We start from the raw sequence: 24,437 nt of genomic DNA, 5'->3' as shown, positions 1-24,437 counted from the left end.
ACAAACCGACCCTTAAAGTCGTCACCAACTACCTTTAAAAACCTGAGCTGCAAACAATGTGGTTTGTCACTGGGTGCTATTATTTTCTTTATTACTTTTATTTTGCATACAGCATTTTGGTGAGTTCCATCCCTGATTCAAAAGAGAAAAATTTGCATTTATATTGCACTGTTGTGGCCTCACAGGATATCCCAAAACAATTTACAGCCAAGGAAAGATTGTGTTCATTGTTGTAATGTCAGAATTGTGACAGTCAATTTACACAAAGCTCCTGTATACAGCCAAGTGATAATTACAAGGTGGGCAGGCCACAAAATTCACTCTGTGGCAGTAGCCATAGCCATTCCAATGTACAGGTGCTTATTAGTGGCATGAGTTACACCATTGACAATAATGGTGATAGTAGTGCCTTCACAGCTATATTCCACCAGAAATAACCTCCCCTCATTATGAAGACAGAACATATCGGAAATACCTGAAACATTAGCTCTGTTTCTCTTAGTGCAAATGCGCCTGACCTGCCGAGTATTTGTTCCAGATTTCCAGCACCTGCAGGTTTTTCATGTTCATTTACTTCTGACCAATGGAAATTAGGTTGAGTGTTGTGGATGTGGTGCATTGAACAGTGACTGACATGGCTGGTGCTGTTGGCAGGATATGACATTTGCCGACATTGATCATTTGTATGGGGTCAATGAAATTTTAGCAGCACTGCATCTAGATCTCTGTGCCATGACTGCTGATATTGACTGCCACAGCTACCTGCATCCACTAGCTTTATAATATGTATCCCCGGGTCTCCTGCTCTCTGCAGTGCAGGAGCTCCCTCCTACTTTGCTTTCTCTCTACCAGCACAGCAATGCAGAGTTCAAAAACCATGGAGCCATGCTCTCCTGTGTCACGCTATTCTTCAGTGTATCCCAGGTTAAATGGAATTCCCAAGTACCTGCTAGCATCAGATGTGTGAGCAGTCCAGCTCCCCACTAAGAGGCCTTAAGCGGTGCAGGCTAACTTCAACTGGTCATTCATAACAATGAACCCCTGCTGTTCTTTGGCAAGTGGCTGCACGGGCAATCATAATAATTAACAGGGAGCATGAAACTTGCAAGCAGTATCCAGAAACATCTGCACGCTGCATCTATTTTCAGGGCTATCCAATATAGCTCTAAGATGTTAAAAATACATTTTGGCCTGAGACCTATTTATTCACAACTTACCAATGTCAGCTCTTAACTTTACTGTATGTTTCCATGTTTGAGATGAGTCTGATTGATCACCCCATACACCAGCAGATATCTGATTCTGTCCCCATGAAGACAGTGAGAAAACAAGTGGGCACATTGCACCCAATGAAGTAATCGTGTTCAAAATTGGAAACTCAGCAATAATCCATGGAACACTGCAGGTTGAAAACAAGATTAGTGGATAAGGTCCATCAAGAATTAGGGGTTAGATTTTAATATATTCCTCTGTGACAAACAAAGTTTTTTAGGCATGCGTGTTTGGAATTTGAGAGGACCATAAAATGAAAACAGGGCGATTATGGTCATATCAGTAAGAGAAGATTCAGGAAAAACATTGCTGCCAAGTGGAGAAAGAGAGAGAGAGAGATTAACTATTAACTATAAGATAAATAAGATAAAGGTAAGTTCTTGATTTTAGCTGTCGTCCAGGGGATTGTGGGTGTAGGGTAGGCAGACCATCTTTAAATTCGACCAAAACTATTGCAGTCATTGAGGGTCAGCAGCAGCAGAAACTGGACTAGGAGCTGGAGTCAGTGGGGTCTGGAGGCAGCAGGGGCTGAGTTAGGGTTAGACTTAGGCTCAGTTGGAGCTGGATGAAGAGACAGAAGGAGCTGGGGGCCCAAGGCAGAGGGAACTGGGGACTGGAGGTGAAGGGAGGTGGGGACGGAGATACTTGCTTCACTGTTTCTTTTGCCCAAGTTTCAGCACTAGAGGCCAATTTTTGCCAAGTTTCCTGGGTGAGATTTACTGGTTTTATAACCTTGTTGCCTGCCTTCTGATTCCCCTTGGTGGCCTGCTAGGTTATAGAGTAATACAGCACAGAAACAGGCCCTTTAGCCCATCTGGTCCATGCCAACCAAGATTCCCATTTAAGCTAGTCCCATTTGCCCGTGTTTGGCCCATATCCCTCTAAATCTCTCCTATCCATGTACTTGTCCAACCTGTTCTTCTGAAACTCTCAGAGTCTGAGCCATTTGATAAAATATCCACTGAGGTGGCAAATGAATCCCTCAAATTTTGAGGATTCCTATGAGTACCAGGATTTAAATTTAAATTTGACCTGCTGCAAGGCAGCAGGTCTCCACTCCTCTGCCTCCTATTATTCGTTATCCTAGTCTACTTAAATACAAGACCGCAATGAGATTTCTCTAAGCGTTGTTCGGTCACTCAAATAATGTGTTTACCAAATATTCTTTTCTTGGGTTTGATCTGCTCATGATCTCCACTCAGAAGTAGATTGGTTCTTTGCTGTTTTACTGGGACTTCCACTGGGTACCTCACCAGCGGAACCCCACAGAACATCAGCCCCAGGATTTGTGCCACCAGAAAGGTTTTAATTGCCCTTGACCCTCTGCTGTGGACTTCAATTTATCCCTTTTCTTTGAAGAAATTCTTTTGGTGATTGTCCTGCAATTTCAGCAAGTCTATAAGTAGCTAACTGTGATGTAGAATTACTTTGTAGAAGCACTTAATCATTATTGGACTGTTTAAAGTGCTGAAAGCTGCGGATAGGCATGAGGTAAGGAAATATGGCAACTCACACTGCCATCAGAGGATTGCAGATACTGATTTGCATTTGTAAGATACTGGCTTTTATAAGAAAGGCTTTTATTAGCAATCAGTTGATAACCCGAATAGAATTTTATCAAAAGAAATTAATTCCGTGTTGATTAACTCCCTTCAGAAGAAGCTGTAGAATGTTGTGTTATGAAAGAGACTGAAGGTTATAAGAGTAAGGGGAGAGGTGATCCGATCATTACAGACACACTCTCCAACTCTATTGGGGTAGGATGATTATCTGCAAGAAACAATACTTCCACTTTGTCTTTTTTGATCCTCTTAAAGACTAATTGTTTGAGCCCATAGCTTTCATGAATACACGTAATCACATTTGTTTACATATATGTGTGCAAGCATGCACATCATAGAAATATTTGTTTGTGTGGAGGATAAACTCCAACAGAAGCTGTTTGGATCAAGTGGGCAGCTTAATTTTGAAACTTAATATGTCTTGTGCTTCTGTGCACAGATGGTAGAAATTCAGTTTTGCTATGATATCCACAGAGGGTTTGGTGCACACCACATTTTCCTGCCCCATGCAAGATCATGCTTATTGCCATGAGTCAGACATGAATTAATGCTTGTGATGTTCTTTGGCTATGCCTATTTGGTGGGCCTGTGTGGTATCACTCAAAGACAGCGTGAAACTAATCTATGTCTCTTTCACCCTGAGAAGTTTGCGATTTGGATATAGTAATACAGGTAGCGTCAGTGGGTCCTGTTCATGGGAGTTCACCGCAAACTTGAGAGCAGGATGTTGTAGGAAACACTAATATTGAACTTTAAGCAAAGGTGAGTATCAGGAGCACAGGAAACAAAGCCCTCATGAGCGAAGAGAGTAGTAACGCACAAAACACTGGAGGAAATCAGCAGGTCAGGCAGCATCTATGGAGGGAAATGCTCAGTCAACATTTCGAGTTGAGGCACTTCATCTGGACTGAAAGATATAGGGGAGATAGCCAGTATAAAATGGTGGAGAGAAGGGGTGGAGCAAGAGCTGGCAGACAATAGGTGGATCCAGGTGAAGGGGGGGGGGGGTTGATAGTCAGAGGAGGGGGGTGGAAGAGTGGGAATGGTGTCAGAAGCTGGGAGGTGATAGCTGGAAGTGACAAAGGGCTGAAGGTGATGGAATCTGATGGGAGAGGAAGGTGAGTGCAGGAAACAATACCTAGTAAAGGACCTCAGGAAAAATAGCTGGTAAATAAAAGCAGCACTAGAAAAGAGCCCCTGTGAGTTCAAAAGAAGGATGTGAGACAACTCCAGTGAGAAGGAGGAACATGAGAAACACAGCCACAATGGATAAAAGGAGTGTGGGAGCAGCATGTCCAGGAGTTTAAAAGGAACATGAGAGGCAGAGCTCTGGTGAAGTTAGAGAAGCATTTGTTTTAAATAAAGTGCTGGAAATTTTATAAAATAATTGTTCTGGGTCAGTAAAACAGTAAGTGATTTAGCAGTAGTAGTAATTCTTTATTTATTAATTGAGTTGTTTTGATAAATAGAGGCATGGCAGGATACCTGAGGCTCATGGAATGTAATATCCTGTGCCATGTGGGAAGTACAAATCATATTCTGTGTCCTAGACAATTACAGGTGCAGGAAGAATCAGAGTCAGAATTATTACCAATGACTTATATTACATGAAATTTATTGTTTTGCGGCAGCAGTAGTGCAAAGACATGAAGTTACTATAAATTACAAAAATAAATAAATAGTGCAAAAAAAAAGGAATAAGGAGCTAATGTTCATGGGTTCATGGACCGTTCAGAAATCTGATGGTGGATGGGAAGAGACTGTTTCTGAAATGTTGAGTGTGGGTTTTCAGGCTCCTGTACCTCCTCCCCAATGGTAGTAATGAGAATAGGGCACGTCCCGGCTGTGAAGGTCCTTAGTGATGGATGTCACCTTCTTGAGGCACCACCTCTTAATGTCCCCGATGGTGGGGAGGGTTGTGACTGTAATGGAGCTGACTGAATCTACAATCCTCTGCAGCCTCTTGTGATCCTGCGCACTGGGGGCTCCATACCTGGCTGTGATGCAACCAATCAGAATACTCTCCATTGTTCATCTACAGAAATCTATGGAAGTGTTGTTAGCTGGAGGAGCTCAAGCTCTGAGAGTGAATAACAGCTGCCGTCACTGTGGTCCATCTGTAAAACTGAGTGTTTCGTTGATAACACTTTTCAGGAGATGGTCACCATGGAGCTCAAGTTTGTTCAGGAGCAGTAGGAATAGATGACTGTGAGAATGACAAGAAATAACTTGTGGGTAGTTCAGGAGACTCCTTGGTGGTCAAAACTAATTGAACATTGGGAGGCATTTAAGATGGAGATGTTTCAGCTACGCTCAAGGGCCCTTGTGAAACCACATCTAGAATATTGTGCACAGGTCTGGTCTCCCAAAGTAAAGAAGGATATGCATGCATTTGGAGGAATGCAGCTAAGGTTCATCAAATTGACTCCTGGGAAGGCAGTGCTGGACAGGTTTGTTTAATGGGCAAAGATAAAGCAGACTTGGTTGAAACTGTCCAGAGTTTAGTAGAATGAAAGGCTAATGAGAGAGCACGTGAAATATTGTGTATAGATTTGATCTCCCAACCTAAGGAAGGATATGCTTGCAAATGAGCAAATATAGCTTCACTGGATTGATCCCTGGAATGGAGGTGCTGGGCAGGTTTGTCCTTAAAGGGGAAGATTAAGCAGACTGGACTGATACTGTCTGGAACTTAGAAGAATGCAAGACAAGACTCTGTAGAGAATCTGCAATGTCGTGTACAGGTCTGGTCTCCCTACCAGAAGAAAGATAATGGTTATGCAGAAATGTTTACCCGATTGATATATGGAAAAGATTGAGCAGACTAGACCTATCCTGCAGAGTTTTTGAAAAATGTGAAAATTGAAACTTAGAAAATCCGTAAGGGGTTTGACAGGGTAGATGTGAAGCTGAAGTTTCCCCTGGGTGAGGTATCTGGAACCAGGGGTAGCAGTCTCAGAATAAGGGGTCTACTATTCACAACGGAGATAAGAAGTAATTTTTCATCTAGTGGGTGGTGAATTTGTGGATTACTGTATGCAAGCAGGCTTGGCACTCAGCTGCTGAGTGCATTCAAGACAGAAAGCAATAGATGTTGGATAATAAGGCAAGTAAAAGATATGGGGTTAATGCAGTGAAGTGGTGCTTGAGGTAAAAGATTAGCCATGAACTTACTGATTGGAAGAGCAGGAACAAGGGAGCAGTGAATGATATACTCCTGTTTCTATTTCTTTTGTCCTTATGATGATTGGCAAAACTACCAAAAGTTACCTGAGGAAAATTGTTTTTATACAGTGAATAGCTAGGGTCTGGAATGCACAAGCAGGGGTAATGGAGGAGGGAGATTCAATCATGGTAAACACTAGGGATATGGCAAAAAATCCAAAATGAAAGGATTTGCAGGGCCTTGGGGTAGTGGGACTAACTGGATTGCTCTTACATAGAGACAGTATAGAGGTGATGGACTGAAGAACCTCCTTCTGCGCGATAACCATTCTGTGATTCTTTGATTCTGGAAATAGAGAAAGAAAGGCCCAATTTCTGTTTCTCAAAACACAGGTGCAGTCATTGAGTATGAAGAATGGTTCTAATTTATGCCATACTCATAATGTTGTCCACGTCACCAGTTAGAAGGAGGAAGCCATTCAGCCTCTGGAATCATACTGTGAGATTAAAACTGATCTATACCTGAACTTTGTCCTCTTGCTTTGCTTCTAAGATCTCTGTCGAGCAAAGTTCATCAGTTACAAAATTAAAGCTGTGAATTGAGCTCTCATCTGCCACACTTTGTGTGAAGGTGACTTTCCTAATTTGTTTTATAAATAACTTTGCTCTAATAAGTCTTTCCCTTATCCAAGATTCCCACCAGTAGAAAAGATTTCTCTCCATCAACCCTTTCACTGAACCCAAATTATCTCTTAGAAATTAAATGAATATGTAGTATTCTTGTAATCTCCTCTTATAATTTTAACCCTTGCAGATTGTAAGTAACATTCTGGTGAATTTGTGCTGCATTCCCCCGAGGCCAATATATTGTTTCTCAATATTACAGATATGATCCAAATAGAGCTTTGGATTGCTAAAGCAAAACACCTTCCCTCTATGTTCTAGCTCTCTCAGTCCACTAGCCTTTTTGATTGCCAAGAATTTGCCATCAGCAGTGATCCACTTGATAACCCCCACACTAACTCAGTTCATATCTGGTGCAGTTACCCCAACAGAACTCCATAGAAGGAAATAAACTGTCGACGTTTTGGGCCGAGACCCTTCATCAGGACCGGAAAGGAAGGGGGCAGAAGCCAGAATAAGAGGTGGGGGGAAGGGGAGGAGCACACGCAGGCAAGTGATAGGTGAGTTTAGGCTTTAATGAGATCTCCCCCTCATCTTTCTGAACTCCATCGAGTACAAGCCCAGAGCAATCAAACGCTCCTCATACATTAAGCCTTTCAGTCCTGGGATCATTCTTGTGAACCTCCTCTGAACCCTCTCCAGGGCTAGCACATCTTTCCTTAAATATGGGGCTCAAAATATTCCAAATATGAAATATGCTGTACCTCCCACTGTACCTCCTGTCCATGGCCAAATAGGGCTTCTACACTCGTTTATTTTTTTCCCCCTCCAACTCTGGTCCTAACTTTGGTCCCAGGTGATGCATCTTTCTGTGAGTGCTCTGTAACATATATAAGAATAGTGCATTGTCATTTCAGAATTACCTGAGGTCTTTTTGGTGATAGTCATTTTTTCCTGGGGAAAGGAGAGAGCAGAAAGTTTTGTTCATTACATTCCTTGATGATCAAAGAATTAAATATAGACTTAATTTTAAGAGTATTGTTCAATATGCAACCTCAATGATTCATTTTCTTACCTTCAGAAAATTGATCAGTGTGTGAGTAGAACAATCAAAAGGGTTGCAATGGGCATCAGAAGGAATCTGTAAAAACTTAATTGAATATTTTCAGGAATGCCTGAATAATATAGATTTTTGGTTCAGTATCTTGATGTAGGACTTTTCTCTCCTATTGTTTGACCTCAAATGTTATTCTTTTTCATACAATATGATATACCTTCTCTATCTTTGATCCTAGCTGAAATTAGGCAGTGACACTGTCCGAAGCCTTCCTCCAATATTTTCTGCTGAGGACCTAGAGGAAGTACAGAAGAAGAAAGAGGATCTTGAGTATCAGATGAATACTGTGGTAAGGATACCTCATCCTTTAATCAAAAGAATGGATTTTTCTCTCATTCTACATCACTTTGAATGGTCTGAATAAAAGTCATGGCAGAGCCATTCTGCATGCTCCCATTTCCTTGCTATCTCTTGACTTAACTCACAGGAAGTGGAGTCAGATATACGTTAACCACCACACCATCCACCTCTCCCCAACACCCCATGTTGTACTGAGTGAACATCACCAATAGCCTGTCCTGGTCCAACCACGTAGACGCCATGACTAACAAAGTGCACCAGCGCCTCTACTTCCTCGGGAGGCTGAAGAAATTTGGCATGTCCCCTTTAACCCTCATCAATTATTATTGATGCACCACAGAAAGCATCCTATCCAGCTGCATCACGGCTTGGTATGGCAACTGCTCTGCCTGAGACCGCAAGAAACTGCAGAGAGTCGTGGGCACAGCTCAGCACATCACGGAAACCAACTCTCCTCCATGGACTCTGTCTACACTTCTCAATGCCACATGGTGAAGCAGCCAATAAAATCCAAGACCCCCACCCACCCCGGACATTCTCTCTTCTCCCCCCTCCCATTGGACAGAAGATACAAAAGTCTGAAAGCATGAACTACCAGGCTCAAGGACAGCTTCTATTCCACTGTTATAAGACTATTGAACGGACCTCTTGTATGATAAGATGGGCTCTTGACCTCACAATCTATCTCATCATGGCCCTTGCACCTTATTGTCTGGCTGCACTGAACTTTCTCTGTAACTGGAACACTTTGCTATTGTTTTTCCCTTGTATTACCTCAATGAATTGATGTGATGAAATGACCTGTAGAGATGGCATACAAAACAAAGTTTTTCACTGTACCTCAGTACATGTGACAATATAACCCAATTTACTAATTTAGATAGAAGGATGGTAGTTGGCAGTAGTCCCCTGAGATGTCAATATAGTGTAGAAGTGATGTGAAATGAAGTAAGTAATAGTAAGGAGAACATGATAGTGCAGCTGAAGGAGGTGGATTGAAGCACCCATCAGTAATTATAGAATGCTGGTAACCGATGGAGGGATGGGTTGCAAGCACAGGGGTCTGCAGGTAATATCTACACTGTCTATTTAGAGAGTGATGTCAGATGGAAGACATGAATCTTACCTGAGCAGACCTGGTGAAGACATTAGATAGTTTCCAACATAGCAGCCAAATCAATGGCATGGTCATTCAGGGGATGACCTCCCTGGAACCTATGCCTATCTGCTCCCTGGCAGTTTGACTGGTCACCTTCCTGTAGGAAAAGGATGACCTTCATCATGTCCAAGAACCAGGAGTGTGTCATTATTCATTGAATCATCCTTTAAATAAGGAGATCAATACTGTACAAAGTATTTCAGGTATAGTCTCATCAGTGCCTTATGTAACTGAAGCATAACCTCCCTACTTTTGTATTTAATTCTCCTTGCAATAAAAAATAACATTCAGTAGCTTTACAACTTACTTCCATACCAGCCTTTTGCAAGTCATGCATTAGGACTCCCAGATCCCTCTACATCTTTTACATGTACATTTACATCTCTAGAGCTTTTTAACATCTCACCATTTAGGTAATAAATGTTTTTATTTTCCCTGCCAAAATGGACAATTTATGTCCTCTTCACAACTCACTTTCCTCCCTATCTTTGTGTCATCGCTCCATACGGTGACTATTAATTAGTAACACTGATAGAACTGGCTTCCCCACCATTTAATAATGAGGACCCTTGACCTATTTAATTTCTTATTTGTGCCCATTTGGTCCATTTTTCAGTGGCAAGATGAACAGAGACAATAACTGTCCCAAGGTCTCAGTTTAATATCTCATTACAAAAATGCCTCTGTGAGCCACCCTCTCTGTCCTATACTGGAGAGTCAACCTGGAGGTATGCTGAAGATGTTGGAAGGAGCAGATTTATGGCAGGGTGAAAGAGTCTATCACTGACCCAGATGGCACTTTGCAACATGGAATAAATTAGCCTTAGTTCTGATGTTAAACAGAGAATACTGGGCCGGATCATGCTGACTATTGCCAACCGTTCTGAATGCAACTGCCACTGTTCAGCCATTAAAACCACAGTAAGCTCCATTGTTCTGTTCATGTACTGTCAAATTACTGGCAGATTCAGAAGACCTGATTTGTTGGTTCATTTTGCTGCTGGACTCCACATGAGATACGGTCCACAAATCCTTGCCAATTCAGAGCTGATGCAGGATCCAAGTCCCCATTGATTTCATTGGAATTGTTGGCCAAAGATTTAGGAGGCAATGTTACACCTTTTCTTCCTGAGTTGTAGTGTGCCTTTGGGGACTACTGATGTTAGATTGACGAGCTTAGTGTTAGCAGATTTATACCTCTCCTTTTTCGGAATGGCGTTTTAACACGTGTGCTAAGATTATTTTGCAGCTTACTTTTATATATATAGATGTTTCCTAACTAGGGTAGGAATTCATCCAATCCCTGTTTGTTTCAAACCTTCACGAAATTTGTCTTTGACTGGAAAAGCAAATTTTGAAATATAACGATGATTCATGTGAAAAAAATAGAACCAACCAGTTTATCAGCCGAAATCTGCAGAAAAGATGTTTCCATACCATAGAACCATAGAACCATACAGCACAAAACAGGCCCTTCAGCCCCCCATGTTGTGCCGTCCATCAAACCACCCTCACACTACCTAACCCCTTCCTCCCGCATATCCCTCCATCTCACATTCCTCCATATGCCTATCCAACAAACTCTTGTACCTGTCCAATGTATCTGCCTCCACCACCACCCCAGGCAGTGCATTCCATGCACCAACCACTCTCTGGGTGAAAAACCTCCCCCTGACATCTCCCCTGAACCTCCCACCCATAACCTTAAAGCCATGACCTCTCGTCTTGAGCATTGGTGCCCTGGGAAGGAGGTGCTGACTGTCTACTCTATCTATTCCTCTCAATATTTTATATACCTCTATCATGTCTCCTCTCATCCTCCTCCTTTCCAGTGAATAAAGTCCTAGCACCTTAAGCCTCTCCTCATATTCAATACTCTCCAATCCAGGCAGCATCCTGGTAAATCTCCTCTGCACCCTCTCCAACACCTCCACATCCTTCCTATAATGAGGCGACCAGAACTGAACACAGTACTCTAAGTGTGGCCTAACTAGAGTTTTGTAAAGCTGCATCATCACCTCGCGGCTCTTAAACTGAATCCCGCGACTTATGAAAGCCAACATCCCATTGGCCTTCTTAACTGCTCTTTCCACCTGTGAGGCAACTTTCAATGAACTGTGAATATGAACCCCCAGATCCCTCTGCTCCTCCATACTGCCAAGTACCTTGCCATTTACCCAGTACTCTGCCCTGGAGTTTGTCCTTCCAAAGTGTACCACCTCACACTTCTCTGGATTGAACTCCATCTGCCACTTGTCAGCCCAGCTCTGCATCCTATCAATATCCCTCTGTAAGCTCCGACAGCCCTCCACACTATCCACAACACCACCGATCTTAGTGTCATCCATAAACTTACTAACCCAGCCCTCCACCCCCTCATCTAAGTCATCTATAAATATCACAAAAAGTAGAGGTCCCAGAACCAATCCCTGCGGGACACCACTAGTCACTGCCTTCCAATCCGAGGGCACTCCTTCCACCACAACCCTCTGCTTTCTACATGCAAGCCAATTCCTAATCCACACAGCCAAGCTTCCCTGGATCCTTTGGCCTCTGACCTTCTGAAGAAGCCTACCATGAGGAACCTTATCAAACGCCTTACTAAAATCCATGTAAACCACATCCACCGCACTGCCCTCATCAATCTTGCTGGTCACCTCCTCAAAGAACTCTATCAGGCTTGTGAGGCAAGATCTTCCCTTAACAAAGCCATGCTGGCTGTCCCTAATCAGTCCATGATTCTCAAGGTGTTCATAAATCCTATCCCTTAGAATCCTTTCTAACAGCTTACCCACCACAGACGTGAGACTTACTGGTCTATAATCCCCTGGCCTATCCCTATTACCTTTTTTTGAACAAGGGGACAACATTCACAACCCTCCAATCCTCTGGCACCATCCCCGTGGACAACGAGGACTCAAAGATCCTTACCAGCGGTTCAACAATTTCCTCCTTAGCCTCTCGAAGCAGCCTGGGGAAAATCCCGTCAGGCCCCGGAGATTTATCTGTCTTAATATTATTTAACAACTTCAACACATCCTCTCTCTTGATATCTACAACCTCGAGAACATTACCCCGACCAGCACTCCCTTCCACGTCATCAAGACCCCTCTCCCTGGTGAATACTGAAGAGAAGTACTCATTGAGAACTTCTCCCACTTCTGCCACCTCCAGGCAAATTCTCCCACCTTTGTCCTTAATTGGACCTACCTTTACCCTAGCCATCCTCCTACCCTTCACATACTTGAAAAGGGCCTTGGGATTTTCCTTAACCCTACTAGCCAATGCCTTTTCATGTCCCCTTCTAGCTCTCCTCAGCTCTTTCTTAAGTTCCTTCCTCGCTACCCTATATTCCTCACGGGCCCCGTCTGAACCTTGCTGCTTATACCTCATGTACGCTACCTTCTTCTCCCTAACAAGTCATTCCACCTCTCTCGTCACCCACGGTTCCTTCACCCTGCCATTCCTTCTCTGCCTCACCGGGACATATTTATCCCTAACATCCTGCATAAGATCCCTGAACATCGACCACATCTCCATGGTACATTTCCCTTCAAAAAGGACATCCCAATTTACACTCCCAAGTTCTCTCCTTATAGCCTCATAGTTCGCCCTTCCCCAATTAAAAATCCTTTTGTCCTCTCTGCACCTGTCCCTGTCCATGACAATTTTAAAGGTTATGGAGCAATGGTCACTGTCCCCCAAATGCTCACCCACCAATAGATCCTTCACCTGTCCCGGTTCATTTCCTAAAACTAGATCTACCATGGCATTCCCTCTAGTCGGCCTGTCAACATACTGCGTCAGGAATCCCTCCTGGACACATTTAACAAATTCCGTCCCACCTAAACCTTTGGCACTAAGCAGGTTCCAGTCTATATTTGGGAAGTTGAAGTCTCCCATTATAACAACCCTGTTATTTTTGCTTCTCTCCAAACACTGCCTGCCAATCTGCTCCTCTATATCTCTACTGCTACCGGGGGGCCTATAGAATACTCCTAGTAGAGTAACTGCTCCTTTCTTGTTCCTTAATTCCACACATACGGACTCTAGAGATGATCCTTCTACAACATCCATCTTTTCCACAGCCGTAACAGTGTCCCTGACCAGTATCGCCACCCCTCCTCCTCTTCTCCCCCCTTCCCTATCCCTCTTAAAACACCGAAAACCAGGAATATTTAATATCCACTCCTCTCCTGACGTCAGCCACGTCTCAGTAATAGCCACGATATCATAGTCCCCCGTACTTATCCAAGCCTTCAGTTCATCCCCCTTATTCCTGACACTTCTTGCATTTAAGTAAACACACTTCAGTCCATCTACCTTACTACTTTTATAGCCTGTATTCTGCTTCTCCTTCCCCAAAGCCTCTCTACCTGTTTGATCTAACTTTTCCCCATTCCCTTCTTCCTCTGACCTACTCCTCCGGTTCCCTTCCCCCTCACAAACTAGTTTAAACCCTCCCGAACCACCCTAGCAAATCTCACTGCAAGGATATTGGCCCCCTTCTGGTTCGGGTGTAACCCGTCCTCTCTGTACAGGTCCCACCTTCCCGAGAAGAGATCCCAATGATCCAGAAATCTAAAATCTAAAACCCTCCCTCCTGCACCAGCTTCTCAGCCACATCATTTGCTGTGTTCATTAACATATTTAACATTAAAACTAATCACTACTAAAAAGATAAATCATGCAATTAAAAAAATTAATTGCGAGTTAATCATGGTTTTAATCACACTGTTAAACAATAATAGAATACCAATATTTTTGAGTGGTCCAAAGGAAAATGCTTTGCTTTCAATTTTAAGTGGTCAAATGGAAAATGTTTTGTCTTAATGGACACTATGAATATAATTTAAAATTGCCATTGTGTTCAAACCCCCTTGTTACCTCCTCCAGTGCTATAACCCTTTGGCCTCTGCATTCCTCCAACTCTGTCCTCTTACACACCCCTGCTTTTCATCGTTCCCTGACTGACAACTGACCATGTGGTCCATAATCACTTAATTTGGCCACACTCATTCCATGACAAGAATATTTTTGGATGAGATGCACAAGGGCATTGGAGTGCGGAGGGAAGAAGATAGGTTTTGAGAGGGGGAGAAGACAGACTGAGCGGGGTGATGAGTGGAGGATAGGAAAGAAAAGGGTGAAAGTATGAGGGTGGAGAGATGGGTGAAATGAAAAGAGGAGGAAGATGAAGAGGGTAGAGAGAGGGAGGAAAAGGATGGGAGAGAAAGGCTGTGCAAGAATGGGAGAGAGAGTGAGGGTAGAAGAGAGGCAGGGGTTTAAATTGGGCAGGAGGAGTGTGCAAGAAGATAGGAAAGGGGATGGAAGAGAGAAGGAAGGGGTTAGGAGAGGGAGAGTAGTGGGTAAAGAAGAAAAAGAGGTAGACAGAATGGAAGAGAGTTGAAGGGAGGGGGGTGGATGAGTGGGACAGACAGGTGGTAGAGAAAGGGAGGGCAGGGGTTTTGAGAGGGAAAAAAGGAAGGGAACGGGAATGGAAGAGAGAGCAGGATGGAGTGTGTTGGGGAGAGAGAGGGAGGGAGCTGGTAGAAGAGGGAGCAGGTTAGAAAGTGGTGGAGCAAAAGGGAGGGAGTGCGATGGAAGCAATTTAAGTGAGAGAGTGAAAAGAAGTAGAAGAGAGAGAGAGAAATAAAAGAGAGGAGATGAAAGGGATTAAAGGAAGGAGGGACAGAGTAGGTAGGGCAGAGACGCATCCACTAATTCCAATACTGGGGCTCACTCACTTACTCTCTCCACCTTCTGCTCCAACCCCTCCTGCACTCTTCTTCCCAGCTCCAGAACCTACCCTCTACCATGTCCTACTCCACCTACTGTCCACCCATTTCCCCCATTTATCCACTATGTCCACAATACTCCTGGCAAAGGTGTGAAGGGGTAATGTGGTGTCCTAACACTGAAATATGTAAAAGACTAGAAAAAGATGAAAATCTTAATATTCTATTGAAAGAATTCAGCAATTTATAACATTAAATTGCAAAGTGCAAAGTTTAAAGAATTCTTCCTCAGCTCAGAGAATGATAAAAGTAATATTTTTATATACTTAAGAGCAATGCAGTTGTAGGCTGATTAGCAGCAACATCCCCTTTGAAGATTTGGGACTTCATGTGATGGTGATTCATTCATTTAATTTACTTTTGCTGTGTGGCGCAGCTGGTGGAACTGCTGCCTTGCCGCTCCAGTGACTGGTGTTCAATCCTGATCTCCGGCGCTGTGTGTATGCATATTCTCCTGTGACTGCTTGGTTTCCTGTAAGTGTTCCAGTTTCCTCCCATATCCCCAGAAATATGTGGATTGGTAGGTTAACTGGCCACAGTAAATTGCCCCTGGTGTGTAGATGAATGGTAGAATCTGGGAACATGGGGAAAATAAAATGGATTAGGGTAAAACTAGTGTTAAAAAAAACAGGTACTTGATAGCACAGACTCAATGGGCCAAAAGGCCTGTATTTTTCAATGACTCCATGACTCTTTAATAATGACATCTTAATCTGTTTTTGTTGACATTGACTTTGGTTAAATATTTTGACAACACAGTGTGCTCCCCTGCTGTTCTATGAAATAATGCCAATGGATCTTTTCTGCCCCTGTGAGAGGGTAGATGGTTTAATACCTTGGTCAAAAGCCATCTCCTTGGAAAGTGCAATATTTGTTTCACACTGGAGTATCTGCCTAGACTGTATGTATAGACTTAAGATTTACTGGCAAGAGTGTTAACACTGACATTGTGATTTCAGGTGGAGCTGAAAATCTGACTAAAGTTTATTGATAACCCTAAAGGAATATATTTTCTTCTTTAGAGCATAAAACCTTGAGTAACTGATCCACATCCTTAGACGGTACTTAAAGATTTGTGGAAAAGAATCTGTTTGCTTATGTCATGTTGACGGACACTAAGAACACTGGTGAACTGAGTCAAACCCAAGGAGCTCAGATTCAGGTCCCAGATGGAATGTGCTCACAGATGTTCAAAATTCCAGTGGTGTGTTCAGGATCTGACAGGAAATGTGATTCAACAGTCTCTTTCCAGATTATAGAGAAAGTAAATCTGAAAGGAGTAAAATGCTTCTGTTGTGATCTGAATAACTGAAGTCACAAGATAAAGGAATCGAAAAATTTCTGTACTGAAGCAATCAAGGGCCCTTTTCTAAAATTGAGGCCAAGGCACGTTGAGGTAGAGTGAAGGAACATTCACTCTGATCCAACTCTGCTACAGCAGGCCTGGGATGATTGATACTAAAATTGGAGCCCTCTTTTTAGTGTACTACCTAACAGATTATCCTTAAAGCCTGCAAGCAGCAATGTACATTTTTGAACCAGAATATAAAGCTGAAGGGAGAGGAGAAGATACCCCAAATTCAGGGAATATATGCTGCTGCCAGACACAGTTTACTTACCCATAACAGCAGCTATAATACATTAGCCTTTCCTCATTTGTTTGAAGGCCACTGTAACACCAGCAACAATCTGCACTCCACCGGTGAAGTGCTTGTTGTTCACCGTAACTCATCATCTCGATGAGAGGGAAGGTGATTTGGGTGTAAACGGTCTTACCCAATTGAAGAAACACCTTTGGCTTCATCATTCAAGTACAGACAATGTGCGCACAAGCTTCCAGGGCATTATTCATAGCTAAACGAGCTCAGAATTCCACATTGACACATCAAAGGCCTGGAAGAAAGATGAAAAAATAATGACTTTTATTAAAATAAAATATGAGCCACAATTGTTAAATGATCTCTGTTTAAATGCCTGCTGTATGTCAATAATGTTATGATTCATTCAGTTTTTAGTAGTAATGAGCTTGTCTCATCATAGCTAGGATTAAATTTGTATCAAATAATTAATGGAAGGTTACCTTTATAACAAGCAACTGCTCTGTATATGGGTCACAAGTAGTCCTCTGGCAATTAATTCCCATAGTCAGAACAAGTGGGGTTCTTTTCTTTATAAACTAGCTAGAACTTACAAGCCTGAACATTCTCATTAGATCTAGCCCATCAGATGAGAGTAGTTACCATTGGAACAATGTGAAGGGTTTAATTGCTGTAATCAACTTTTACTTCTACTTCAGCCATTATGTTCATAATTTTCTCTTCAAGCTAAGCTATCCACAATGCAGGCAGCAGTTCACGGCAGTTGTCCTGCCTACTCAACAGTTAGCTGAGCTGGATTTCATTGGCCTTTTACATCATGGTCTGAATGGCAAGGAGACCTCAGATGGTGCAGTAAGGAGGACCATGAAATCCCTGAGACCGTGTGACAGCTGGTAAAGCTGGCTTAGTTGGCTGTAAAACGTGTTGCTGATTTTAGAAGTTTTGAATTGTCTCTGACATTTAGAGCCACTTAAAAACTATTAGAGTTGAAATTTTTTTTTGAAAACATTACAGGTTTTTAATAAACAAAAATTAAGTTAACTAAAATGACTAAAATACAAAAACTAATTAAAGATAGTGAGGTAAAGCAAAATAACTTTCACAAGTTGGCACACACCTGACCTGGTTGGCTGGTTGAGGATTGCATTGAGTGGGCATGGGTCCTGCAGACTTTTGGTCTCTGCAGATGAGTTGGGGGTCAGGGGAAGGGAATAGAGAGAAGAAGGTGGGCAGAGAAAGTGAAGGGGGAGAGAGGCAGAGGCAGGGAGGGAGTTATAGAGAGGGTTGGGTGATGGGGGGGAGAGAGAGGAAGGTGAAGATCTGGGGAAGAGAGACTTGGTGGAGAGGCAGAGTGTGGGATGGAGAGGGCAAAGAAAAGTGAAGAAGGTGAGAAAAGAGCGAGGAGGGTGAAAGTAAATGGAATGGAGAGGGGAAGAGAAAATAAGGGACGGGAGATGAGATGGGATGGGAAGGGGAAATTCCACCTTTCTCTCCATGTTCAAAGACTCAGCTGCCAGCCTTGATGAGTATGCCACCACCATCACAGACTTTATCAGCAAGCGTGTGGAGGACTGTGTACCAAAGAGGACAATACAGGTGTTCCCAAACAAGAAACCATGAATGAACCGGGAGATCCACTCCCTACTAAAGGAGAGGACTGCTGCACACAAATCTGGTGATCCTGATCTGTACAAGGAATCGAGGTATGACCTTCGGAAAGCTATCAGGGATGCCAAGAGGCAATACCGACTCAAAATAGAGTCCCTGACCAGCCGCCTGTTATGGCAGGGCTTACATGCCATAACAGGCTACAAGACGAAGTCGGGCTGCATAGTTAACAACAGCGCATCCCTTCCTGATGAACTTAACGCATCTGCGTGCATTTTGAACAGAAGGGAAGTGGATTGTCACCATCCACCCTGACAGCCTCTAACGCAGCTGCACCTGTGATCACAGTGGAGGACGTAAGATCAGTCTTCCAGAGAGTGAACACAAGGAAAGCACCTAGCCCAGATGGTGTCCCCAGCCATGTGCTCAGATCTTGTGCTGATCAGCTGGCAGAAGTATTTGTGGACATATTTAACCTCTCCCTGCTTCAATCTCAAGTTCCCACCTGTTTTAAAAGACCACTATCATCCCGGTGCCGAAGAAAAGCAAGGTAACATGCCTCAATGACTACTGACCAGTGGCTCTGACATCCACCATCATGAAGTGCTTTGAGAGGTTGGTCATGGCACGCATCAACTCCAGCCTCCCAGACAACCTGGACCCATTGCAATTCGCCTATCATCAGAACAGGTCTACAGCAGATGCCAGCTCCCTGGCCCTACACTCAGCTCTGGAGCATCTGGACAGTAAAGACACCTACATTAGACTATTGTTTATTGACTACAGCTCTGCCTTCAATACAACAATCCCAAGCGAGCTTGTCACCAAACTCCAAGACCTAGGACTCAACACCTCCTTCTGTAACTGGATCCTTGACTTTCTAACAAACAGACCGCAGTCAGTGAGGATAGGCAGCGATACCTCCTGCACAATTATTCTCAACACTGGTGCCCCACAAGGCTGCGTCCTCAGCCCTCTACTCTACTCCCTCTACACTCATGACTGTGTGGCGAGATTCCACTCTAACTCCATCTACAAGTTTGCAGGTGATACCACTGTTGTAGGCCTTATCTCAAACAGCGATGAGTCTGAGTACAGGAAGGAGATAGAGAGCTTAGTGGAATGGTGTCATGACAACAACCTTTCCCTCAATGTCAACAAAACAAAAGAGCTGGTCATTGACTTCAGGAGAGGGGGCAGTGTATATGCACCTGTCTACATCAATGGTGCTGAGGTCGAGAGGGTTGAGAGCTTCAAGTTCCTGGGAGTGAACATCGCCAACAGCCTGTCCTGGTCAAGTCACATAGATGCCACTGCCAAGGAAGCTCACCAGCACCTCTACTTCCTCAGGAGGCTAAAGAAATTTGGTTTGTTCCCTTTGACTCTCACCAACTTTTATTGATGCACCATAGAAAGCATCCTATCTGGATGTATCACGGCTTGGTACGGCAACTGCTCTGCCCAGGACCGCAAGAAACTGCAGAGAGTTGTGGACACAGCTCAGTGCATCATGGACACCAGCCTGCCCTCCTTGGACTCTGTCTTTACCTCTCATTGTCTTGGTGAAGCAGCCAGCATAATCAAAGACCCCACCCACCTGGGTCATTCTCTCTTCTCTCCTCTTCCATCGGGTAGAAGATACAGGAGCCTGAGGGACATACCACCAGACTTAAGGACAGCTTCTACCCCACTGTGATAAGACTATTGAACGGTTCCCTTATACAATGAAATGGACTATGACCTCACGATCTACCTTGTTGTGACCTTGCAACTTATTGCACTGCACCTTCTCTGTAGCTGTGACACTTTACTCTGTACTGTAATTGTTTTTACCCGTACTACATCAATGCACTCTGTACTAACCCAATGTAACTGCACTGTGTAATGAATTGACCTGTACGATCGGTATGCAAGACAAGTTTTTCACTGTACCTTAGTACAAGTGACAATAATAAACTAAGACCAATACCAACCCTCCCTCCCTCAATGTCCCACCCCCACCTATTCTCTCCCTCTCATTCCCTCTCTTCCTTTCTCCCAATACCTACCCCACTCTAATTTTTATTCCTCTGTCTTCCCCTACCTCTCTCTTTGCCTTCTCTTCACCTGTCTCTTCCTCCTTTTTCTCCATCCTCAAACTGTCTCCCACCCCATCACTTCTCTCCCTTTGCCTCTTTCCCTCCCTCTTTGTCATCCAACTCTCATCCTCTCTTCCTATTCCTCTCCCTCCTTACCTATTCATCTATTTCCTGCTCTGTCTCCTTTTCCCACATCTTTTCATTTCTCTCTATACTAATACTCTTGCTCTCTCTCCATATCTCTGAGGCCCCAACTTCCTCTGAACCATCATTTCCTCCCACCCAGCACACCATCTCCTCTCTCTCTCAATTTGCCTACTGCCAAAACAAGTCCATGGTGGACACCATCTCTCTGGCCTTACACTCATCTGTGGATAACAAAGACACCTATGTCGGACTCCCATTTATTGACCAAAGCTCCACCTTTGGTACCATAATTCTAAACAAACGGCACTGTAGTGTAGCGGTTAGCGCGACGCTATTACAGCGCCAGCGATCGGTGTTCGATTCCTGTCGCTGTCTGTAAGGAGTTTGTACGTTCTCCCATGCCTGCATGGGTTTCCTCTGGGTGCTCCGGTTTCCTCCCACATTGCAAAGATGTACAGGTAGGTTAATTGGGTTTAAAATGGGCGGCGCGAACTCGTTGGGCCGGAAGGGCCTGTTACCATGCTGTAAGTAAAATTAAAAATTTTTTTTTAAAAAATTAAAAAACTCTTCTCCAAACTCCTTGAACGAGGTCTCAGCATTTCCTTCTGCAACTGGATCCTTGACTTCCTGACCAACAGGCCGCAATCAGTAAGGATAGGCAGCAACACCGCCACCACGATTATCCTCAACGTTGGTCCTCCGTAATGCTGTGTTCTCAGCCCCCTACTTTCCTCCCTATACACTCATGACTGTGTGGCCAGATTCTGCTCTAACTCCACCTACAAGTTTGCAAGTGTCAACATCATAGTGGTCTGGATCGCAAACAACAATAAGATGGAGCACAACAATAAGAGAACCTGGTGGCATGGTGTCAAGACAACAACCTTTCCCTCAATGTCGGCAAAACAAATGAGCTGGTCACTGATTTCATGAAACAGGGTGGAGTACACATCCCTGTCTTTATCAATGGTGCTGAGGTGGAGATGGTTGAGAACTTCAAGTTCCCAGGTGTGAATAGCACCAACAATTTGTCCTGGTCCAGCCAAGTAGACACTATGGCTAAGAAAGCACACTAGCGCCTCTACTTCCTCAGAAGGCTAAGGAAATTCAGCATGTCCCTGATGCTACTCATTAATTTTTACAGATGCACTATAGAAAGCATCCTATCCAGCTGCACCATGGCTTGGTATGGCAACTGCTCTGCCCAAGACTGCAAGAAATTGCAGGGAGTTGTGAACACAGCCCAGTCTATCACAAAAACCAGTCTCCCTTCCACAGAGTCTGTCTACACTTCCCACTGCCTCAGGAAAGCAGCCAACATAATCAAGGACCCCTCTCCACCCCTGTCATTCTCTCTTCTCCCCCCTTCCATCAGGCAGAAGATACAAAAGCTTGAAAGCCACGAGGCTCAAGGACAGCTTTATAAGACTCTTAAATGGACCTCTTGTATGATAAAGGTGAACTCTTGATCTCACAGTCCGCTTCGTCATGGCCCTTTCACCTTATCTGCCTTTCTGCACTGCACTTTCTCTGTAACTGTAACACTATATTCTGCATTCTGTTATTGTTTTACCTTTTGTACTACCTCGATGTATTTATGTGTGGGATGATCCGTCTGGATGGCATGCAAAACAAGCTTTTCACTGGATCTCAGTACATGTAACAATAATAAACCAATTACTAATTACTATCTTCCTCCCTCCCTGCCCTTCTCATATCTCCCTTTTCTTTCCCTCCTTTCTCTCTTCTTCCCTTTCTCCATCCACATACCCTTGTCTCTTCCTCCTCTCTCCACTTTGCTCTCTTTCCCTCCCTCCCTCTTTTCCCCTTTCCCTCTGCTCTCCCTATACCTCCTCTTTGCTCCCTTTCTTGCTCCCTCACCACCTCTCTTCCTCTCTCCCAATTCACCCCATCACACTCTCTTTCTTTCCCTCTCAAACACAAGTCTGCTTCTTGTCACTCCATTCTCCTTGCAATATCCAAAATTATTCTTGTTGTGGAAACTTACCACAAGTGTAACCAGGCTAATTGACAACAAGCCACATGTTCAGTCACTGGTGGTGGGATAAAGGGGTGCATGACAGGAAAGAAAGGGAGGAATATAGATCTCTGAGGGTTACAGGACTGGTGGAATTTACAGAGATGGGGCAAGCCTCTAGAATTTGAGTACATTGAGATTAATAAATTCTATCCATAGAGACCATTAAGGCAAGGTTTTCCATTGGATCATTCAAAGATATGGGTTATTCTATTATTGCTTAATGGTGCAATTAAAATATTGACTAAGTTGCAATTTTTAAAACTGCATGATTAATCTTTTTGATTTTGTATTACTGTTGTACTTTTAAGTTGCTGTTCATATAAGGGTTGCAAGATTATGTACAATTTGGGCTTAAGGAAGGATAGGGCAGGAATGAGCACCTTATTGAAAAGTTAGGTTGGATGAGCTGGTACCCCTGTTAGAAACCATCTGCATATAAAACATTTGGCTGCAAAATAATGTTAGCAAAAATGTCAAACTTGCATTCAAAAAAGGGAATGCTGTATAATTCTGGTAAATCTAAACCAGCCAATCTTATGTCGTTGGTGGGAAAATCGTAAGGATCATTGTCAAGAACAAGATTGATTCTTATTTGTGGAAGGTTGGTCCATTCTTTACATTGACAATTTGTTATGTAATTGTGGGTTCTCATTCTAACTGCTTGCAATGGTGGGAATACTGTATAATTAATCACTCAGAAACATGGAGAGCTGCTAGCATTGCATGTGTCATAGATATGTTACATATTTACATACACTATGTAAACTGGTTTCTAGCCCTCAGCTTGAAATTTTACTTATGAATTGTGCCTGACTGATCCGATTGTTCCTTGAGAAAGTAACAGAAGGGTGTTATTAGAATAGTGGAGAAGATGTACCAAATTTATATGGAAACAAAAACAAAATGCTATGGATATTCCTCATGGCAGGCAGTATCTGTATAGTGAAAAAAAGTTAACAATTCAAGGTGATTTTATCAGAAATGGTTAAAGCTGGAGATGTAACAGGTTTTAAGAAAGTATCGAGGAATGGGAAGGATAGGGTGAAAAGCCAAGAGAAATCAAATGACAAATAAGAAGAAAGATACAGTGTAAAAGGGAATGGCAGCAAACCAAAGGAGAAAGCAAGAGATGGATCTAACAGATGTATACTTTCAAATAACAGTCATTACCATCAACTGCTACCAGGAAAAAATGGGAGCATTGGTAATGATCTGAAATCACGCTCCCACTTGTCCACAAGCTGTAGAGTCATAGAGTCATACAACATGGAAACAGGTCCTTGACCCAACTGGTCCATGCCAACCAAGATGCCCATCCAAGCTACTCCCATTTGCCAGCGTTTGGCCCATAACCTTCTAAACTCTTCCTAGCCATGTACCTGTCCAAATGTCTTTTAAAAGTTGTTATTGTACCTGCCTCAATCACTTCCTCTGGCAGCTCAATCCAAATTCATACTATCCTTTGTGTAAAGAAGTTGCTCCCTAAAGTTCCAGTTAAACATTTCCCCTCTCACCTTAAACCTATGCTCTCTAGTTCTTGATTTCCCCAACCCTGGAAAAAAGACTGTGTCCATTCACCCTGTCTATGCCCCTCATGATTTTATGTACCTCCAAAAGCCTTCTTCACCATCCTGCCTATCTGTGACTCCACTTTCAGGGAACCATGTACTTGAACCTTGTTCCTCTACAACACTCCCCAAGGCTCTACTATTCATTTGTGAGAGTCCTACTGTGATTTGATTTTCCAAAATGCAACACCTCACACTTATCTGAATTAAATTCCATTTGCCATTCCTCGACCCACTTACCCAGCTGATCAAGATCCCCCTGTAATTTTTGATAACCTTCACTGTCCACTATTTTAGTGTCATCTGCAAACTTACTTGTACATTCTTATCCAAATCATTGATATAGATAACAAACAGAATTGCAATATAGAATGCCATTTCTTGATCTTCCCTCAGTTGA

At 43.3% G+C, this 24,437-nt stretch overlaps 1 protein-coding gene across 2 annotated transcripts in view; it reads left to right on the top strand.

The window, feature by feature from the left end:
* Nucleotides 1-24,437, top strand: part of LOC127573564 (uncharacterized) — a 108,906-nt gene that overhangs the window by 13,399 nt on the left and 71,070 nt on the right. For both annotated transcript variants that reach the window (XM_052021925.1, XM_052021917.1), the window contains exon 3: nucleotides 7,919-8,029. In XM_052021925.1, coding sequence (XP_051877885.1) covers nucleotides 7,919-8,029 — 111 coding nt within the window. The remainder of the gene's footprint in view (nucleotides 1-7,918; nucleotides 8,030-24,437) is intronic.

This window comes from Pristis pectinata, chromosome 1 (assembly GCF_009764475.1).
Source record: "Pristis pectinata isolate sPriPec2 chromosome 1, sPriPec2.1.pri, whole genome shotgun sequence".
Lineage (NCBI taxonomy): Eukaryota > Metazoa > Chordata > Chondrichthyes > Rhinopristiformes > Pristidae > Pristis > Pristis pectinata.
This window is presented reverse-complemented; position numbering and strand designations above follow the sequence as displayed.